This window comes from Bacillus rossius, chromosome 5, assembly GCF_032445375.1.
Source record: "Bacillus rossius redtenbacheri isolate Brsri chromosome 5, Brsri_v3, whole genome shotgun sequence".
NCBI classification, from domain to species: domain Eukaryota; kingdom Metazoa; phylum Arthropoda; class Insecta; order Phasmatodea; family Bacillidae; genus Bacillus; species Bacillus rossius.
The window spans coordinates 51,464,206-51,482,708 of record NC_086333.1 but is presented as its reverse complement, the minus strand read 5'-3'; the positions used below and the strand labels follow the sequence as shown (position 1 = coordinate 51,482,708).

General features: G+C 40.8%; 1 protein-coding gene across 1 annotated transcript in view; it reads right to left on the bottom strand.

The window, feature by feature from the left end:
* Positions 1 to 18,209, bottom strand: part of LOC134532263 (homeotic protein female sterile-like) — a 40,603-nt gene extending 22,394 nt beyond the window's left edge. The window contains exons 1-3 of the mRNA XM_063368683.1: positions 18,127 to 18,209; positions 3,505 to 4,968; positions 345 to 603 (exon numbers count right to left, since the gene is read on the bottom strand). Of these exons, the coding sequence (XP_063224753.1) occupies positions 345 to 603; positions 3,505 to 4,968; positions 18,127 to 18,177 (1,774 nt within the window). The 5' untranslated portion in view covers positions 18,178 to 18,209. The remainder of the gene's footprint in view (positions 1 to 344; positions 604 to 3,504; positions 4,969 to 18,126) is intronic.
* Positions 18,210 to 18,503: the final 294 nt, after the last annotated feature.

The following is an 18,503-nucleotide window of genomic DNA, read 5'->3' as shown; positions in this document are numbered from 1 at the left end:
ACAAATAGTTACACCTCAGTGCTGCCTCTGCTATTGGCTCACAACTCACCTGGATGACTCTGGGCCAATTAGAAACGCCCGACCAAAGCTTTATCGAATCGCAGGCTGCTACGTTGGGACGTCTCACAAGACGGCAGCCAATGTGTGGGTGGCATTTGACCGAGTGTACGTAGAGCTATGGAGTACATCCTGCAGGTCATTCAACTCGCGAATTTTTCCTATCCCTAGTTATAATGCTTCTGTGATCGGCTCACAGCTCATCTGAAGGCCTCTGAGCCAATGGGGAACCAGCAGACGGGTCTCACAATGAGCGGCATGCCCGAGTACGTTCGGCGGCGACTCACTGGGGTCGTACGAGTCGTCGAGCGCCATGCCCCACGAGGTGGAGGCGCCGGCGCCGTACGAGCCGTTGGACAGCTGCATGGCCGCCGCCTCCGGGGCCAGCCCGGCCTGCACGTAGCCGCCGCCCACGTAGTCCACGTGCGCGGGCGAGCCGCCGCCGCCGCCGCCGCCGGCCGGCGCCCAGTACTGCGCTCCGGCGTCCCCGGGCAGCTTGCTCACGTACTGGTAGCTGGCGGAGCCCCCGGCGCCGTACAGCGTCACCTGCGGGCCGTGAGCACAGCAGCTTAGCCGCGCGAGTCTGGTGTAACCAGGGGCGTAGCCAGGGGGGGGGGTTAGGGGTTCAAACCCCCCCCCCCTTTAGCACCAAATCTTTAATTAATTTCTTATTCATCACTCAAACAAATTTCATATTAAAATTAATAATAATTTTACCATTACAATATTTAAATTTAAGTACTGAAAACTGCTTAAAATAGCACTATTTTACACCTTAAAATCCAAATTTTCCCGGGGGAGGACCCCCGGACCACCGCTTTAATACGGGGGGGGGGGGGGGCATGCTTCTTAACACCCCCCATACACAAATCCTGGCTACGCCACTGAGTGTAACAACCACAAGGCCTGCCACCTGGTGGAGGTCACAGGGACAGAGGGAACCTTTATATCAGGCCCGCCAATCTGCAGGATTCGCAAAGGAAACCCTGCAGAGGGGTTAACCGACACGTCTTCTCTGGCTGTACGGTGCTTTGTGTGTTTTTTGGTCCACATGCATGCAAAATCGCAGAAAACCTTCCAGATGTACAGAAGGTTTTCCATAAAACAAAGGTTCTGACATCAAAAACCGATTCACGGTTACGCTTTTGCAAGTGCATGCAGGCTTCTTCCCGCTTCCACCCCCCCCCCCCCCCCCAAATCAAGAAGAGAAGGTATTATTAATTCCTTGCGTCCCGCACCCCTTTACTCGGTATTCACGCCCATGCTTTATAGTGTAAAACTATTTAATTAATTTTATCAAGATGGGCAGTATTTTAGTAAAATAACTTGTCGAAAATCAGGTTCAAAGCGGGGGAATCAGTATTTTTATAGTCTTTTTCACTTTTTATCTGAGCCGTTTCATTGCATAGTTTCTGCAAATGGAATGGTTCGATAATCGACGTAGCTGCTCCGGCAGCAAACTCCTAGCGGCGCCGTTCGGCATTATTTAAAACAATTCTACGTTAAATTTCGTGTCCGAGGTTCGTACTATAAAGTGCATTTGAAACATGAGAACACGCGAATTTTCTCGTTACCGAGGTTATGTGTTACACATGACTCGCGAGTACTGAAAGACGCCCACATATATTTTTTTTTGTTGCTTGTAGTGTAAATCATAAGAAACATAAAAAAATTAAATTTTCAAACAAAAGAAATCAAGCCAAAATCAGCCGATGTCAAAAAAAAGCTAAAAACGTAAACAGCACAGAAAATTATGTGGAAGGAATTACAAAAAATATTTCATTACAGACGGTCTTTTTTTTACTTTTTTTACTGTTCAATTTGCAACTCTCTCGTCATTGTTAGTCCACTGTGTTCGTCTATGCTGAGATATTTTCCTGAATAAATCCTTCCACGTTATTTTCAGGTCTGTCTATGTTTTCCAATTTTTTGACATGCTGATTTTGGCTATATTTCTTTGTGTTTGAAAGTTCATCTTTTTTTTCTTTTTTGTTTGAGGTTTCTTACGACAGTGTAACTAGAAATGGCGTACATCCTGTAAACATCTTAAATCGATCTCCGCCATTGCAATAACGATTCAAATAATAGCAGTGTTTGTAATTTTATGTTTACTTAATTAGTAAGCGACAAATAATTGTTTCACTTCTTGGTTTAAAACTCTTAGGCTGGCTGGCAGCCTGGTGGAAAACAAAAACGTTGCCACCACAAAAATCCAGTACTGCCTAAACCATAAGCGTAAATCAATGTCCAAAATCCCACACCTTGTATGACTGTCCATCCCAGGCGAATGCTAGAATGGTTCTTAACATTAGGACATGGCGACATAACTGAATTTTTTCTTGGGGTCTTACCATCTGCCGAAATAACTAGTGCGTATATATATAGAAGCACAAATCAGTTTAATTATATAACTCATATCCATCCTATTCGGTATGAATTGAATTACAAAAAACCGATTTCAAAAATATCTTTAGAGTTTTCGCTACACAAATTGTACTTATTTTCCTGAATAATACAAACTAAAAATAATTTTCAAATAACAATAATATCACTATATTTCTGGATGATTTAACTGATGATGTGTGTATAATATTTAAGTAGTTTCAGTATTGTGTAGTAAATAGTAGTTAAATGTATTTTCCCCATTTACGTAGCATTAAAAATAAATAATGCACTTTACTGTGTGATTTTTATATAAAAGGCATATGATGTAAGAATACTTGCACGTAGACAAAAAACAAATAAACAAATTAGCAGACGCACACAATCTGACTTCTGTGTTATATTTGTACCGGTTAATACATGTTATTTTCCCGCGTAAATTATGTAAAAATATAAAACAATAGCAATCATATGGACCTCGTTGTCAAAGAGACCTAAAACCCAACTTCAGAGCGCCATGATTATATGGACCGTCTCCGGGTAAAAGCTAACAAGTCACATTTTGGTGATTGTTAGTCAACAAGTCACTTAAACTCTTAAGTATACTTAGAATATGTAATGCATTTTAATCATTGACAACTATGTTGGTAAATATGTTGGTAAATAAAAGAATAATGCAAGTAAAATTTAAGTATTTAAATTCAATTTTTATCTAAGAGTTTTTTGTTTCTCCTGCAAAAAGTGAATTATTGACTTGTTACCTTTTACCAGGAGACCGTCCACATATTTCTTTTTTGAAGTTATACTTCGAATGCGACTTCCAACAAGGTTGCGTTAAACGTTTAACGCTACCATGGAGAATAACGCTACCACGGAGAATTATTTGCATGCAATTAAAAAATATTTTTTAATGATGCCAAAGAAGTATGTATAACTTCTCACGCGCGTACCTAAGTACACGCACCCATTTTTTAAAATATTATTCACACGCAAACAGTATGTTCAGCGGGATGCGAATGCAACACAGAAGGCAGCTAGTGTCGTGTCTCGGTCGACGGACTGTACCTGCTGGGAGCCGGGGGACCCCGGCGGCTGCTGGTCGTACTGCCCGTACAGGATCTGCTGCGCCGTGGGCGGTTTGGCCGCGCCCAGCGTCGACGCCAGCGTGGGGTCGGACTTCATGTAGACGAGCGCGCCGTCGGGCGAGCCGGCCAGCACCACCTGCTTCGAGCCCATCGGCGACGAGCACAGCGTGTACAGGTCGCCGCCGTGCTGCTGCTGCTGCTGCTGCTGGTGCTGCTTGCCCGCCGGGTACCCGGGGGTCCCCGACGACGAGGTGGGCGTCCCCGGGGCCGACAGCAGCTGGTAGTGGTGCGCGTCGCCGTACGCGCCCTGGTACGTGGCGGCGGCGGCGGGCGCGTTGGTCAGCGTCACCGTCTCCAGGGTCGTGTACGTGGTGGACGCCGCCACCGCCGCCGCCGCCGCCTCCGGCATGCGGTGCTGGTGGTGCTGGTGGTGCTGGTGGTGGTGCGCGGGCACCATCTCCCCGCCGCCGTCTTGCGCCGCGATGGCCGCCGCCGCCTCCTTGAGGTGCTGCAGGTGCGCCATCTCGCCGGCGTCCTCGAACTTGACGGCGAAGGCGGTCGTCGGCTGCGCCTGGTCGACGTGCTCCAGGGGCGGCGGCGGCGTCATGCCCTGCTGCTGGTAGACGTGCAGCGAGGGCGGCGTCGCGTACCGCTGCTGCTGCTGCTCGGCCGTGGGCGAGGCGTAGCGCTGCTGCGGCCGCGCCGCGAACCTCTGCGGCTGGGGCACGGCGTGGCCCCCGGAGTGGTGCAGGCTGTTGATGGACATGAGCGGCGGCGGCGAGCTGTGCTGCTGGTAGACGCGCTCCGGCAGGTAGACCAGCTGGTGGCCCGCGGGGGGCGTGTAGCGCAGCTGCTGCGCCGTCGGAGGGTAGCGCTTGTGCTGCGGCGGCTCCTGGTAGAACTGCGGCGAGTGCCGCGCCGCCTCCTGGTGCAGGTGGGCGGCCGGCGACGGCTGTCTGGAGTGGCTGGCCTCCGGGGCGGCGGCCGGCGACAACACGTGCTGCTGCTGCTGGAGGTGTATGTGCTGCTGCTGCTGCTGCTGCGGAGGAGGAGGACTGCGTCCGTGCTGGGTGTCCTCCTGGGGCGGCGTGCCCGGTACCTTCTGCTCCTCAACGCTGTGCTGCTGCTGCTGCTGCTGCTGCTGCTGCTGCTGCTGGTGGCTCTCTTCATAGTCTTCCTCCTCGTCCATCACATGGCCCGTGGTGATGCGGCCTGCGGTGGTGATGGTTCGCACGTGCCGCTGGCTCGTGATGACCGACCTAGCGTCCGAGGCCAGGCTCAGCACAGCCTGCTGCTGCTGCTGTTGCTGCTGCTGCTGCTGCTGCTGTTGCTGCTGCTGCTGCTGTTGCTGCTGCTGCGGGGAAGGTGGCTGCGACGTCACCGGCGACGCGTCGTTCTGCGCGGCTTTCGCATGCGCTATCGTCTGCTCCATGACGCTGATGAGCTGGAACAGTCACAGAAACTGCTTTAGTGCCGTATCGCTGGCAGATGCGGAAAGCCTTAGTGCAGGATAACTCGGAATACAAATCTTTCTCTCTCAAACGTACGAAAGCACGAGTCCTTAAATTGCAGTCACTTTTAACCGGACGAAGTAGCAGATGTGGTGGAGGTCAACAATGCGAATATATCTTATCTAATGAATGTCACTTCCCGTGTTATGTATACACATTTAAAGCAGTATCGTTCATTTACGATTTCGATAAATTGTGACCACTCTATTAGGGAGCCAACCTTCGACGCGTAGTTGGATGCACGCTGACTTTCTAAGAGAAGAGTCCCAGGTTCGAATCCTGGGTAACGTACTGGGTAATAATTTATATTCGTCTAGAAATAGTTACATATCGGCCACATCTACTTATAAAATTCTAACACTGACTACCTGACAAACAACGTACAGCTTAAACCGATGGGTCTAAAAGCATGACATTTTGCATATGAGTTCCTTATATAACGCAGGTGATCACTAAGAAATAAGTTAAACTTTATAATCCCATAGAACCCCAGGGACATTATTTTATTTTCTTTACGGGAATACAGGGAAGAAAAATTTCATTCCAATGAATTTTTTTTTAAATAAGGTAATCCGAAAGGCACTTAAAATGTGAATTCAGGGGATCCCACTACGTCCTAAACATCGGTCTTTGAAGGGTTATTGTATTTTCATGAAATTAATTCTTGTTTGGTTGCAATTCAAAGGTTGTTTCATTAAGTGTATGAGCATCGCAATTTTTGGTTTGTTTTTCACGTTATTTGCTGTTTGAAAAAAATAACAGGCCAAATTCACGGTGAAATTTTTTTTTGTTGCTTGGAAAATGGTGTCATTGGTCATTTGATACCTAGAAATTATTTTTTTAAGGATTATTAGGCCCCACCATTTTGATTTTTCAACCTTTTTGCTATAGTTCTAATTTTTAAGTATTTATCTCAATAATTGTTGATATGTTAAGACATAAATCATATCTCTAGGATCTTCTTTTCTTTGTTGAAATCACGTATTTACCAACAGGCTCTAGTCTGTAAGTGCCGTGAGGAAATAACTAATTATTTAGTACGGGTGACTAAACTATCATGATAATCCTAATAGTTCTCAAGTGTTGACTTCAAAAAGTGGCCAAAGCTAAGTTCAATGCCATGTTAAGTCTAACAATTTAGCACGGAAGCTTTATTGCAAGCGGTATCAAAATATTTGAAATTGCAAGATGGCGAGACCTCATCCTCTTTATTAAAACTGGATAACGCATATAAGTTTACTTGTATTGCCCTATTTTAGAAATATTTCTTCGTAAATATCCGGGATTAATAAATAAAATTCCACTAGCCGTATTAGTTTTAAAAATCTTTCATGCCATATAGCCTATATTTTTTAATATTGAAAATTTGCCTTCATCTCAGCACAGATAACATGATTAGGGATTCGCAAAGACCATAAAATATTATCTATCGACAGTACCTATTATTACAGATGTATTCGTTCCCAAAAATGAGTAAATTACTGCAAGCCAGTGGTCCAAATGTCAACTACTTGTAGCAAATGTTCATTATTAACTTCCAGCATTTAATCAAATTATCAACTATGCTATGAACATAGGCGTAATTTGGGGGTGGCAAGGGGTGGAAGTTGCCACCCCAGAATGTACCCACTTAGTATTTAGCCACCCCATTTTGAAGTAATAATATAAATAATTTACAAACGATTGTGAAAACATCTTGCAATCACGGCACTTTCTTGATTAATTTTTAATTAGGTGCTGAGAAATAAAATGTTTATTGAATCTTGTACTTTATTATGTTAAATAGAAAAATGTTAAATAGTTAAAGAAGTCTGAAAAAGCTTAAGAAACTAATAACAATTTTATGCTAGATTTTTGTAACAACGTCTAATAAATCGATGAACGCCGGCTGCACGCACGAAAAAGGATTACTCATTGTCCCGTTACGATTTGTCCCATTACGCTCATTGTACGCTGACGCCGCATCTATCTCTCTTCCATTCGATTGGAACAACCATCGATTTGACTTTTTCGAGGCACATTAAACTTGAAACACTCCCATTCGTTTCCTATTTTTCCTATCATCGTCCTATCCTTAATAGAATAACACAGATTGGAAGAACTTAAATAGCAAATATGTATAAAAGTTATAGTTAAAATAATCTGTTCGTTAAAGAAATAAACATATTTGTATTAATGAGTGCTAATAAAAGTAAATTATTCAATTAAATTGTAGATTTCATTTCACTCCTTCTGTGTATCCATACAAAAGAGTGATAATTCAATAAAAAATTATTCAATTTTATTCATAAAAGTATGTTATAATTTCATCAATGTTTTTTATGACGTTGTCACGTTAAACTATCGTCCGTAAATCGACTTTACAGACAACCATTTTTTTTTTTTTTTTTAATTTTCCGGGATAGGACCTACGCACCGCCCTTGTACGTGGGGGTATTCCATACCTCCCTTATCCCCGGTATGTCTTGCCCACCCCAGTAAAAGGTGAAATTACGCCTCTGGCTATGAATAGACCAAATTTTGATGATCTAACTATAAGAAATTGTCACGGCCTTAAAATTTTGAAACCAATATGGTGTCTGTCTGTTCATACCTCTCAAACCCCGAGTTGCCTATTGCATTTTCTTGTCATTCATTTTAATCAAGGGATTTTCCTGTACATTCATCACTATAACTCCCCTGCATCTGTTGTTCGGGCAAAATATTACTAATCAGATAGTTGCTACACATTATTTTCTAGCCGTTGAAGATCACGCAAGTAATCAATCATATTGTTGGACACATGCATGACTTTTTTACCGCTATTACACAGAGTGTCCATGAAATAATGTCCAAGTTGTAAATTTTAATAGTATTAACTGTATGCGTTGAATGGTTTTGGTTCAAGGTCAAAATCAAAGAGTCATAAACAGTTTTAGAAAAGCGCATGCGCAAGTACTGCTTTGCTGTTTTCTCACATGCAGCGTTACCTATGATCATTGAATATATATAACTTATATATATATTCAATGCTATGATGAAGGAATGGCTCTTTCCCCAATTAGTAGAGGGTAAACCTGTAAACTTTATTTGGCAACATTATGGAGCCCCTCATAATTGTAATCTCTGTACGAGAGTGGTTCAAAATCAGAAGTGCAGCACTGCACTTGCATGTAAAAGTTTAGTTTCATGGTTTAGTCTATAAAGTGTAGTTTTTGGACAGTGAAAAAGTATAAAGTGGGTGTTTTCAAAAATGTATTGTCATTTGTATAGAGAAGTGTATGGCACCTTTATCTTCAATATTTCAGCTTGAGATAATAGGGTCGCGGCTTAAAGTAGTACCGACCCGAAGACTGCACGCCAGTTCTTTGCCTGGCGCGTAGAGGCGAATAGACGTGAGATGCGCTAGTCAGTGTCGCCCTTAGCGCTCATCGTGCTTCTAGAGCTCGTAGGTCCAGCCAGGCCCTCTTCAGACGAGGCGGTCTGGCTGATTCAACTGAGTTGCCTGGTTGCCTCTCAACCAGTTGACTGCCGCTTGAAGACTCTTTTTTTTCGGGCTGGTTTTCACACCGGGCAACTTGTGGACTCATCTTCTCTTCCCAGCGGGAGGTCAGTGCGATGCTAGAACCCGAGGAAGCAGGGGCAATTCTTGCGCTTTGCTCTCCTGCGAGAAGAGAAGAAGCAACACAAAAAAAAAAAGGATCGGCTTAGCGTTTTCGTGTCACTTCCTTCCAGGCTTAACTGCTTTTGTTTTTATCACATATTCCTCACAACTAAGATCCTACAGCGTGGGACTACTATAAACTGCCGAGTAGCGTCTCCTGTGCCGAGTCTACTGGTGAGGATGAGAGTGTGAGAGGTAATCATTTCCATTTTCCATAGACACGACTCTGATATGCCTATTCCGTATAACATGCAACAAATTTTAGGATCAGTAGTATATGCATCTGTCACAATTTTCAAACAAACATGGCTACGCTAGTGACGTTTTCGGTGTGTTCATGACCTTCCAACGTTATTAGAACAACTTTATCGAAAGGTGTCGGGTCGAAAGCCCGCCAGAGCGGAGGACGAGTTGACTGTGTGTGAATGGGGTTCGCTATATCGCTGCACTCCTCGACGTCCAACTAGTGGGATCCAGCTTGCCGCCTCTCCTGAGCCGGGTCTGAGGGTTTCGTCCCGCCGTGCGCCTCGGCCCGCCGCGGAAACGGACGTCACACATCCGGACCGCGGCGCTGGTGAAACTCTTCAGAAGAGAATCAGGCAAGGACGGTTGACGAAGGAGGGGAGGGGGGTTTAAGGGCGACAGAAAGCAAAGGCGGCGCTCTCTTTGCCCGCACGCGCCCGCCGTTTGCCGAGTGACGTCACGGCCCCAGCTGTTCCGGGAACAATGACTCCATTCCTGGCATTCCTCGGAGAAGCGGCCGTCTAGGCGAGGAACAGGAAGGGAGAGAGAGAGAGTAAGAGAGAGAGGGAAGGAGAACGGGGATATACCTGGTACAGCAAAGCCAAGTCTCCAAATAACCGACGATTGTTACTTTTCGCCTTTTCTGCATGATTCACGAGCCGCGGTGCTGTACTTCCCCATCACCTCTGATTCACTTCCACTCAATGCTCTGTCACTCTCTCAAATTTTTGCCACCAACTGCATTTGACATCAAAGTTTTAAGTACATTATGAGACGAAACATGGCTTTCATTTTCACCAACCAAACAAAGTTGGACAGATGACCTCAAACATGTATTCAAATGTTTTTTCTTCAAATGTTTTGATATTAGCTTTAATTTAAAATTAAAATAATGATTCACTGTGCTGTACGAACACTTTAAAAATTTTAATGTGTTTTTTTTGTTATTTATTAGCTTTCAATACATTTCGAAATTTAAATGAAATTAATATTCGTTGCGTAGTAAAATGAAAGTTCTACGATCTTTAAAAGTTATACATACATAATTTGCTTTATTGACAGATAAAGTACTTAGAGTAAAATATTCATACCTAAAATATTGTCAATATTTTAACTTAATAACTTCTTTGACCTCACATGTATACTACAATTCAAAGATTCGTTCAGACAACCACGCAAATCATTTCCATTTTCCATAGACACGACTCTGATATGCCTATTCCGTATAACATGCAACAAATTTTAGGATCAGTAGTATATGCATCTGTCCCAATTTTCAAACAAACATGGCTACGCTAGGGACGTTTTCGGTGTCTTCATGACCTTCCAACGTTATTAGAACAACTTTATCGAAAGGTGTCGGATCGAAAGTTCGACAGTGTGACTAGGTCTTTAAAGAAACATTGAAACTTTTAAGCATTTTAGAATACGCTTAGGGCAGATGAGAAGTTTTGTTTCCATATTCCGTTTTAAATTGTATTTTTTAGAAGAGTGAAAAGTGCTAAAACGCGTGTTTTTAGAATATTTTTTAGGTTTGTAAACCCGGTAGAGATTCTTGGAAGCACTCAAGGTGCTTGCATTAAACCTTTATCTTTAATTATCCACCATAAAGTTTTATGGTTACCCCTGACATTTTACATTCATAACGAGAATACTGCGTGCCAGTTCACAGCCTGTAGCAACAATTAAATATTGTCTTTATTAGTAATGATTTATTATGTTATTATAGTCAGAGATGACACTTGGTAAGGTTTTCTGGTATGGTGTAAAAAAATTGTTAGTTCTCTTTTGAAGTATTTGTATTTTAACATGTTTTGATGAGATTTTTCATTTGATGATGTTAAGTATTTTTTATGATTTGTTTATATGATTTGGTAAAGCCCCTAAAAGTTATTTAACTATTTTACTGGTTGTTTGAATTTTCAGGCGTGGCCATGCATTTCCTTTACTTATTTTGATATTGTTCTTTGTCTGGAAGCATTGTGATGCAATATGACGATAAATTACATCGGAATAATCAGCGACTATCACAAGCGTAATTTATTACATGCCAATTACCCTTTTGCAGGGACCATCATATACACCCCATTGTGGGCAGATTTGATTTGGCGTGGCACCACATGGTGAGGGTGGTGGATACGCCACTTCAGCGCGGCTCGGAGATGCTGGGGAGACCCATCCCAGCATCGACACCACCAAACCCCTCTGTTAACCCATTCAGCAACCAACAGTAACTCACTGGCTAAGACCGTCCAGCAAGCACTGAGGACGCCTATCCGAAACCACCGCATCTCTGGGACTCCTCATAACACCCAGAGCGCCCGTGATGCTAGAGTGAGAAAGAGTGACGCAGGCGATCCCCTGAAGTACAAAATAGAGAGACAGAGAAATGGTAGTTCCTGCCGAAAATGGGACCTCAATACAAATTTATCATCAGAATTTAAAAAAAAAAAAAATGGATAAGGGAAATTACCTGGTTATACTGTATATATTTATGTATGGTTTTATTTATGTATATATATATAAACTCTTTTCTTGTAAGTATGTTACTTGTTCCCTGGTTGGCTAATTTTGTAAAGTGTGTTTAAAGCTTGTGTGTGATTGGTTGAGAGGAACACGTGACCACGTCTCTTCGTGGATGGAGATGATCAGGTCGTCCAGTATTCGTTTGTTCGTGATACCGAAAGGTCGCGATCGGGCGATGGATAAAAAAATGAATGTAATAATGTGAGTTGTAATAATTTTCGTGACTGTGGTCAGGCTACGCCTATATGGAAACATTTTTTTGGACATTTGTATTTAGATTTCATTGATCACAGTCATCGGCAAAAGTGCATAACAAGGCAAACGTGAATGGTTTTTGTTGTTGTTCTTGTGTCGTAGAGTGCGTCGTAAGTAACCACGGGCTTTTAATATCAGTGGTGAAAAATCTGTTCATCAGTCAGTTCGGTACCATTTAAAAGTAAATTGTTTTAGAAGCAGTGATCTTTGTTAGTAATATATATTTTTTCCTGTGGATAATCTGGAACAATGCTATGTTTGAAAGATGGCCGCAAATGTACTACGTGAATTTTCAGTCAAGGATAATAAAAGCAATTAAAATCATTAATTGTTGTCGAGAGACTTTAATGCCGCCATAAATCATTTCGAACTAAATTTTTTATGAACTTGGCATTATTTTCAATCCCAGAAATTTTTTTTTCAAGTGTTAATGTGTGCAACAGTCGGACCAATTAGGGTAAGTCGGACGTGTGGACTGTTACAAGCCATGCGTTTAGAGTCGATACCGAGCTAGAAGCACCAGCGAGCGTCGCACTTATAATTCCTCCTCACTAACACAAAAACATCGAAAGAAGCCACATTGTTTTCTACAGTTTTCATGGCATTACAATTTTTTTTTAACTTAGAATATAACAAATTTACCTTCGTTAAGGCAGAGAGTACGCATTACATTTTTTTTGAAAGCCATAACGTAAAGGGTTTATGGACACAGTACCGATACAGTTTTCGTCATTCCCAAAAATTATTTAAATATTAAAACTACTTCACAGGAAAAACTGTTTTTAGTTTTCAGTCACTGTTTACTTCATTGTGTAGGCCTAATATGCTTTTACGAAGCCAAATTTTGGACCTTAAGTGATATGAAATGGTCATGGCCTAAAGCGGTTGAAACAAAGATGGTGTATTTTGGTTATTGTCTCTGATCTTTAAGGCTCAGACTCACAGGAAGGTTCTATAGTTTTACCAAAGCTTCTTTTGGAAACCAATTGAAAGAAATAATTTGTATAAACTACGAAGAAATATATTGTAACTTTGTTCAATACATGACTGGTTATTTTTGCTTATATGAAATACGTTTTTCGAGATAGTACTTAGTATTTTTTACGAAAATCGCCGCATAATTGTAAATTTTAATTGATATCGCACTAAAGCAGAATTTTTTTAAACCTTCAAAGATACATTGAATAGTCAATAATTTGACTTTATTTTTTTACTACGCTTATTAATGTGCGTAGTTAATACTGTATAATCATGGAACGATTACAAAATAACTAATTATTGGAGGTAATGGAATGAAACAAAGGATAAATTCTCGGGTGAGAATCTGAACCCATTATCATGCACTACGAACATTATTTTGTAGTAATACAGTTTTTTTATCGTGTAAATGTACAAATTTACAAATATCCGTAATTTTACATGAATATTTCTGTTCATTAAAAAACTACAGGGTGGTATTTCAAATTAAATAAAGTTGGACAGAAATTTAAGAATAAAGTATTGCATCATAGTGCTGGATAGTTGTGTTATTTTCAGCACTCACGAAACAACGTTCCGTAATCAACGGGTGGCCGCGTCTGCAAGGTTACATGGTGAACGGGTGGAGCCATTGTTCTCCAGCTCATGGTCTACGTCACGTTGATTGGTTGGTGTTTGCACTGTGGACACAGTGTCAAACGGCTGTATTTTATGGAAGTTAATGTGTTTGACGAAGGAGATTCCATTTGCATGCTTACTTGCTATCGTCTAACGTGGTGAAGCACCATTTTGTATTGCTTTGTTTTGGCCGTGAAAATGTGACGTTGATTAGGTAAAAAAAATTGACTTAAACTACGTCACATCATGCTGTATTAAAACAATTCCTAATTCCATGAAATCATTGGCAATAGCCACGCTCCAAATCAGCGGATTGTGCATCATCGCCCTGCAAGTTTGAACTCGTCGCCACATTCATTTATTCCAGCGTGAACGTACTCGGGTATCTCTTTTTAGACTAAAGATGTGGCGAGACTTGGTTTGATGCGGCTGAAGACGGACCACAAACCGAGGCACTGTTAAAAGAGTCCGTTGCTTTCTACGGATGGCGTGGCATATCTTTGCCATGGCACTTGTCTCAAATTTGACAGTTGTACTAGTTGTACCCATTTGCCAACTGTCTCCCGCAAAGCAACACAGGATGGGTTTTTTTACGAGCACTTTACAACTACACGTAGTTGCTTACGAATAATATATGTGTGACTGTGAGAGAATGACAATATCATAATAAGAATTTTAATTACGTTTTAATATATATATTTTCTATTAATACAATTTTAATGTTATATGTTAGTATTTGACAATATTTTTATATTTAATAAAACTTATATATGATATATGTTATTACTAAACATGGACATTAAATTGGTAGATTAATAATTGCTGTAATTTGACATTTTTTAGTAAGTGATTTAATATTTGATTCCTAGATATAACTTATCTTACGTTGTTAATGTCTCATGATTCAGTGTAAAAAGAAGGCGTACAAGCCTTAACTTCGTCAAATAAAAGCCAAAAAAATAAATTAATTAAAGTCGAACAAATAAACAGCAGTGGCAAAATGTATTTACGTATAACAACGACAATTCTTTAAAGTATTGTCCAATTCGAGACATTTTTCATGTCACGTCTAAAAATTAACGCTTAAATAATGAAATTGAAATTGTAAAGCCTTCGCGAGATCAGAACCAACACCCATAACGTAGTAACGTAGTGCATTGAAAGATGAAAATGCGTTTTTTTAAATAAATGTTTTTATAATTTCCTTGCACGCGGACAAAATTTCGATGTTTAATACACAAACGTTGCAGCTTATATTTTTAAATGAAATGTAACATGACTCTAAACATTCAATCCGGATTCTTCGGTAGTTGTTTCAAAATCTATATGCATCCCTAGAGTAATTTAATTTCTACCGTAAAATATGTTTTCGGTTTCATAGAATTACACTGTGCATACTAGTTCCGCCTTTTTTTTCAGGGGAGATACATACCCAAAATACGTTACATGGAATGTAAAATAATCGTACACCTCATTTAGGACTCGCAATTTGCTCATTAGTTAGTCATTAGCTTATTACTTAATAATTCTTAGCTTTATCCATATTTTTGCCTAGCAAGGTATTATACAATCAGATAAATAATACCAGTTTATAATATTTTCTGTCGTGTTGATTAATATTCGCTTGATTTCATGTAAAACGTATCCACGTTAATACATAAAAGTATCCAGATAATTTTGTACTGTAGGTGAACAAGGTATAGCTCTGCAGAGAAAAATAATCCAAGTGCGTAGAATAACTTTAGAAGCCAACATTAGAAGAAAGCTTTAAAACGCGCGCTGACTTCTTCAGCTCTGCATATACCATATTGTTAGAAACCACTGCTTAAAATTTGTACTTATATAATGTATGTTTGGCTAAGTCAAAAGGCGACTGTACTTTCGTACGACGTTAGGAGTTACGCTTATTTGGCATCTTCTACTTAATATAACTCTAACATCTACTGACTGACATACAACGCGGAGCTTAAACCGGCGGGTGTAGAAAAATGACATTTTGCGTAGGAGTTCCTTATATAATGTAGGTGAGCACTAAGAAATGATTTTTGAAATTTCATCCCCTAATAGGTTTAAATATGGGATGACATTTTGGTAAATCCAAACGGGCACACGGCTAGTGAGTCAATAAAGCTTATCGTTAACATCAAAAGGAAGCGAGAGCGCAGGGGTGAATATGATCAACGCCATGTATGTTATAACAAAATATTCTCGGCTGATAAACTATAAGTAAACTTAAATAAAACCAAATAACAGAAACAGTTTTCTCTGGGGTCAGTATTAAAAACGTTGTATTAATTATAGTAATAATTGTAGACATTAGTTTAAAAGTATATATAATTTAGTTTTCCAATTTTATTTTGTTGTACACACTGCTTTTCATTCGTTTGCGAATAAACCACGTGTAACATTCCGTTTGAACGCAAATGAACGAAAGGCGAATGCTTTTAAATTTCCGTTGCATGACGAGCGCACATTTCAATTGCACCCTCAACGCATCTAATCAAGCACAATTAAAAAAAAGGTAACTTCATTAACAAAAATAAAGATAACGGTAAGTATTAAACTTGCTCACCCGAATTTGATAAGTTTATAAGCGAATCAGTTTAAAAGTAACCAGCGATATCCCATGTGTTGACATCGTGTCAACAGTTACCGTAAATAAAGTTCCTTCAAGCTAATACGAGCCATTTTGAATACAGGCCGAGTGTTTTCAGTCGAGGAGTTACTAAAACACAAAACTACTTGTCCTAATACAGACCATTTAACAAGTACTTACCGCCACTCACAGGAGCACACTGTCACATAATTATGGGCCCTATTCCAAATTTTTACAGAGAAATTCAACAAAGATGCCTTTAATTTAACAGCTTACTGTGTATGGGGCTGTATGAAGGAAATGGTTTGCCAAATGACTGCACAAACAGCTATCACGCATGAATTAACAGCAACCTTGTTAAGCTATGTAGTGAGACACGTGCGGCTAGGTGTGTGGACGTAAACGGACACACTTTTGGTTAGTTTATTACAAGCATTTGTTATGCTTGACTGTAAACAATATGTTTTGACAATACGTCACAATATTTACTTAAAGATTTCTTATCATTGTATTAGTAATTTTCCTAATGTATCGAATTACTCCGTCAAAATTAGGAATAGGCCCAAATTTAGGCTATATGTCATATTGTGCTTCAAATAGTGTAAGGAATAGGCCTTTAAGTGGCGATTAGTTTTCGTGGATCATCCTGTGTACTCTTGAGCTGGAACAGGCATAGGAAAGATCGTGTTCAGAGAGGTTTTTGTCCAGTTGTTTCAAGGAATGGCCCGTCTGAAGTAAAATCCAAAATAAAAAAGTTCCAACTATTCGGAATGCAGTCAGTCCAGCAGAATGTCACCCTGACGATGGTGACTGCAGCGTCGACCGAAACGTAGGTGAACTATTCAGTTTTTCGGCGTGGTTGAAACTTCAGAGTATGGGTCACAAAATCCAGCGATCCTTGTAGGCAGGGATGCATCGTCCGCCAGTATCGGCCCTAGACTTTGCGGGGCCCTGGATCCATTTACTTTTGAGGGGCCGTGACACAGAGTGTCCATAAAATAATGTCCCAGTTTCAATGGTATGTTATAACAGTTTAATTTAGACTTTTTACAACAAATCAAATAACAAATTGAAGATAAACTAAACTAATTTTCTTACAAAGGTTCAATATGAACACCTTTAGATTTGGCACACATCCAACCTAAAGTCAATCCTTCCCACACTTTGGTTAACACGTCCGGAGTAATTGAAGCAATAGCCTCTTCTATTCTATGTGTAAACTCTGGCAAATCATTATGTAGCGGAGGAACGTAAACAAGATGTTTTATAAAGCCCCAAAGGAAAAAAAATCGCATTGCGTTTTGTCAGATGAACGCTGAGACCAGCGAAAAAGAGATCTGTCGTCTCGACCACTACGACCAAGCCAACGGTCAGGGACTTGGAAATTAAACCACTCTCATACAAAGAGATTCCAACGGAGAGGGCTGAAATCTCAGATTCACTCTTAGCAAATTAACTGAACACAAAACGCTTTGCGCGTTTTGTCACCATTTTGCGTAGGTGGCGCTACAAGCGAGAAAACAACAAAGCAGTACTCGCGCATGTGCTTATCTAAAACTGTTTGAGTAACTCTTTAATTGTGACCTTGAACCAACCCACTACAACGCTTACAGTTGATACTATTAATTTTTATAACTTGGACATATTTTAATTGGCTTACTGTATTTGGGAGAGAGACCTTACCGGGGGCATGGGAAGGTAGTAGGAACAGCCCCCAGAGATAAGGATGTTCTGAGGGCTCTACACTGGAAAATTAGAAAATTAAACTCTTTGAAACAATATTTTTTAAGCCAAGCTGGAACATAAATTTCGATTATTGTTTTGCTAATTTATATAAAACATTTTAAATATTATTTCCTTATAAATTATACAGGGATCAGTTTTCAAAAAAATGCTAACTATTAAAATCGTTTGATTTTGCGTCATTTCATGAGGCAGTAAATTCTTTGTGATTTTTTTTTCAAATATGAAATCATGAAAATTCAATTGAAATCGAATAAATAAATAAATTGCATGTTAGTCAACATTTGTTTTTTTTTCTCATTAATATAATATATATATATATATATATATATATATATATATATATATATATATATATATATTACAGAAAGCTAGACCAGCCAGGAAGATGAAAATGAAGCGGGTGTCCTGGGTCCCCGGGCTACTGCCCTGTCTCCGGCCCCTGTTGACACGATGCAGGTGTTGGTCGCACTGGTGGTTGCTACTCACGTGAGGATGCATGGGGAGCGTCTGGGACGCATCATCGACGGACCCGCGCATCGCGGCGAGACAGCGAGGGCTCGGACAAGACACACTCGGACACACAGCTCTGGCGAGCCAAGCGCCGAGATACACTGCCTCCCCCCCACCGGGTTTTGAGTGCCCGACCGCTCGTATCTGCACGGAGCGGCGTGTGCAGAGTACATCGCCGGAACGTGACTGACGAGCGCTAGACGACGGTGCATGCGTTCAAGATAGTATGCGCGTCCGCTCTGACACTTCCAGGGAGGGGAGAGAGGGAGAAAGAAAAAAAAACAAGCAAACAAACAGTACGTCTTTAACACGCGTTTATTAGCTTCACTTGTAACTAACTGTGTGATCAAATC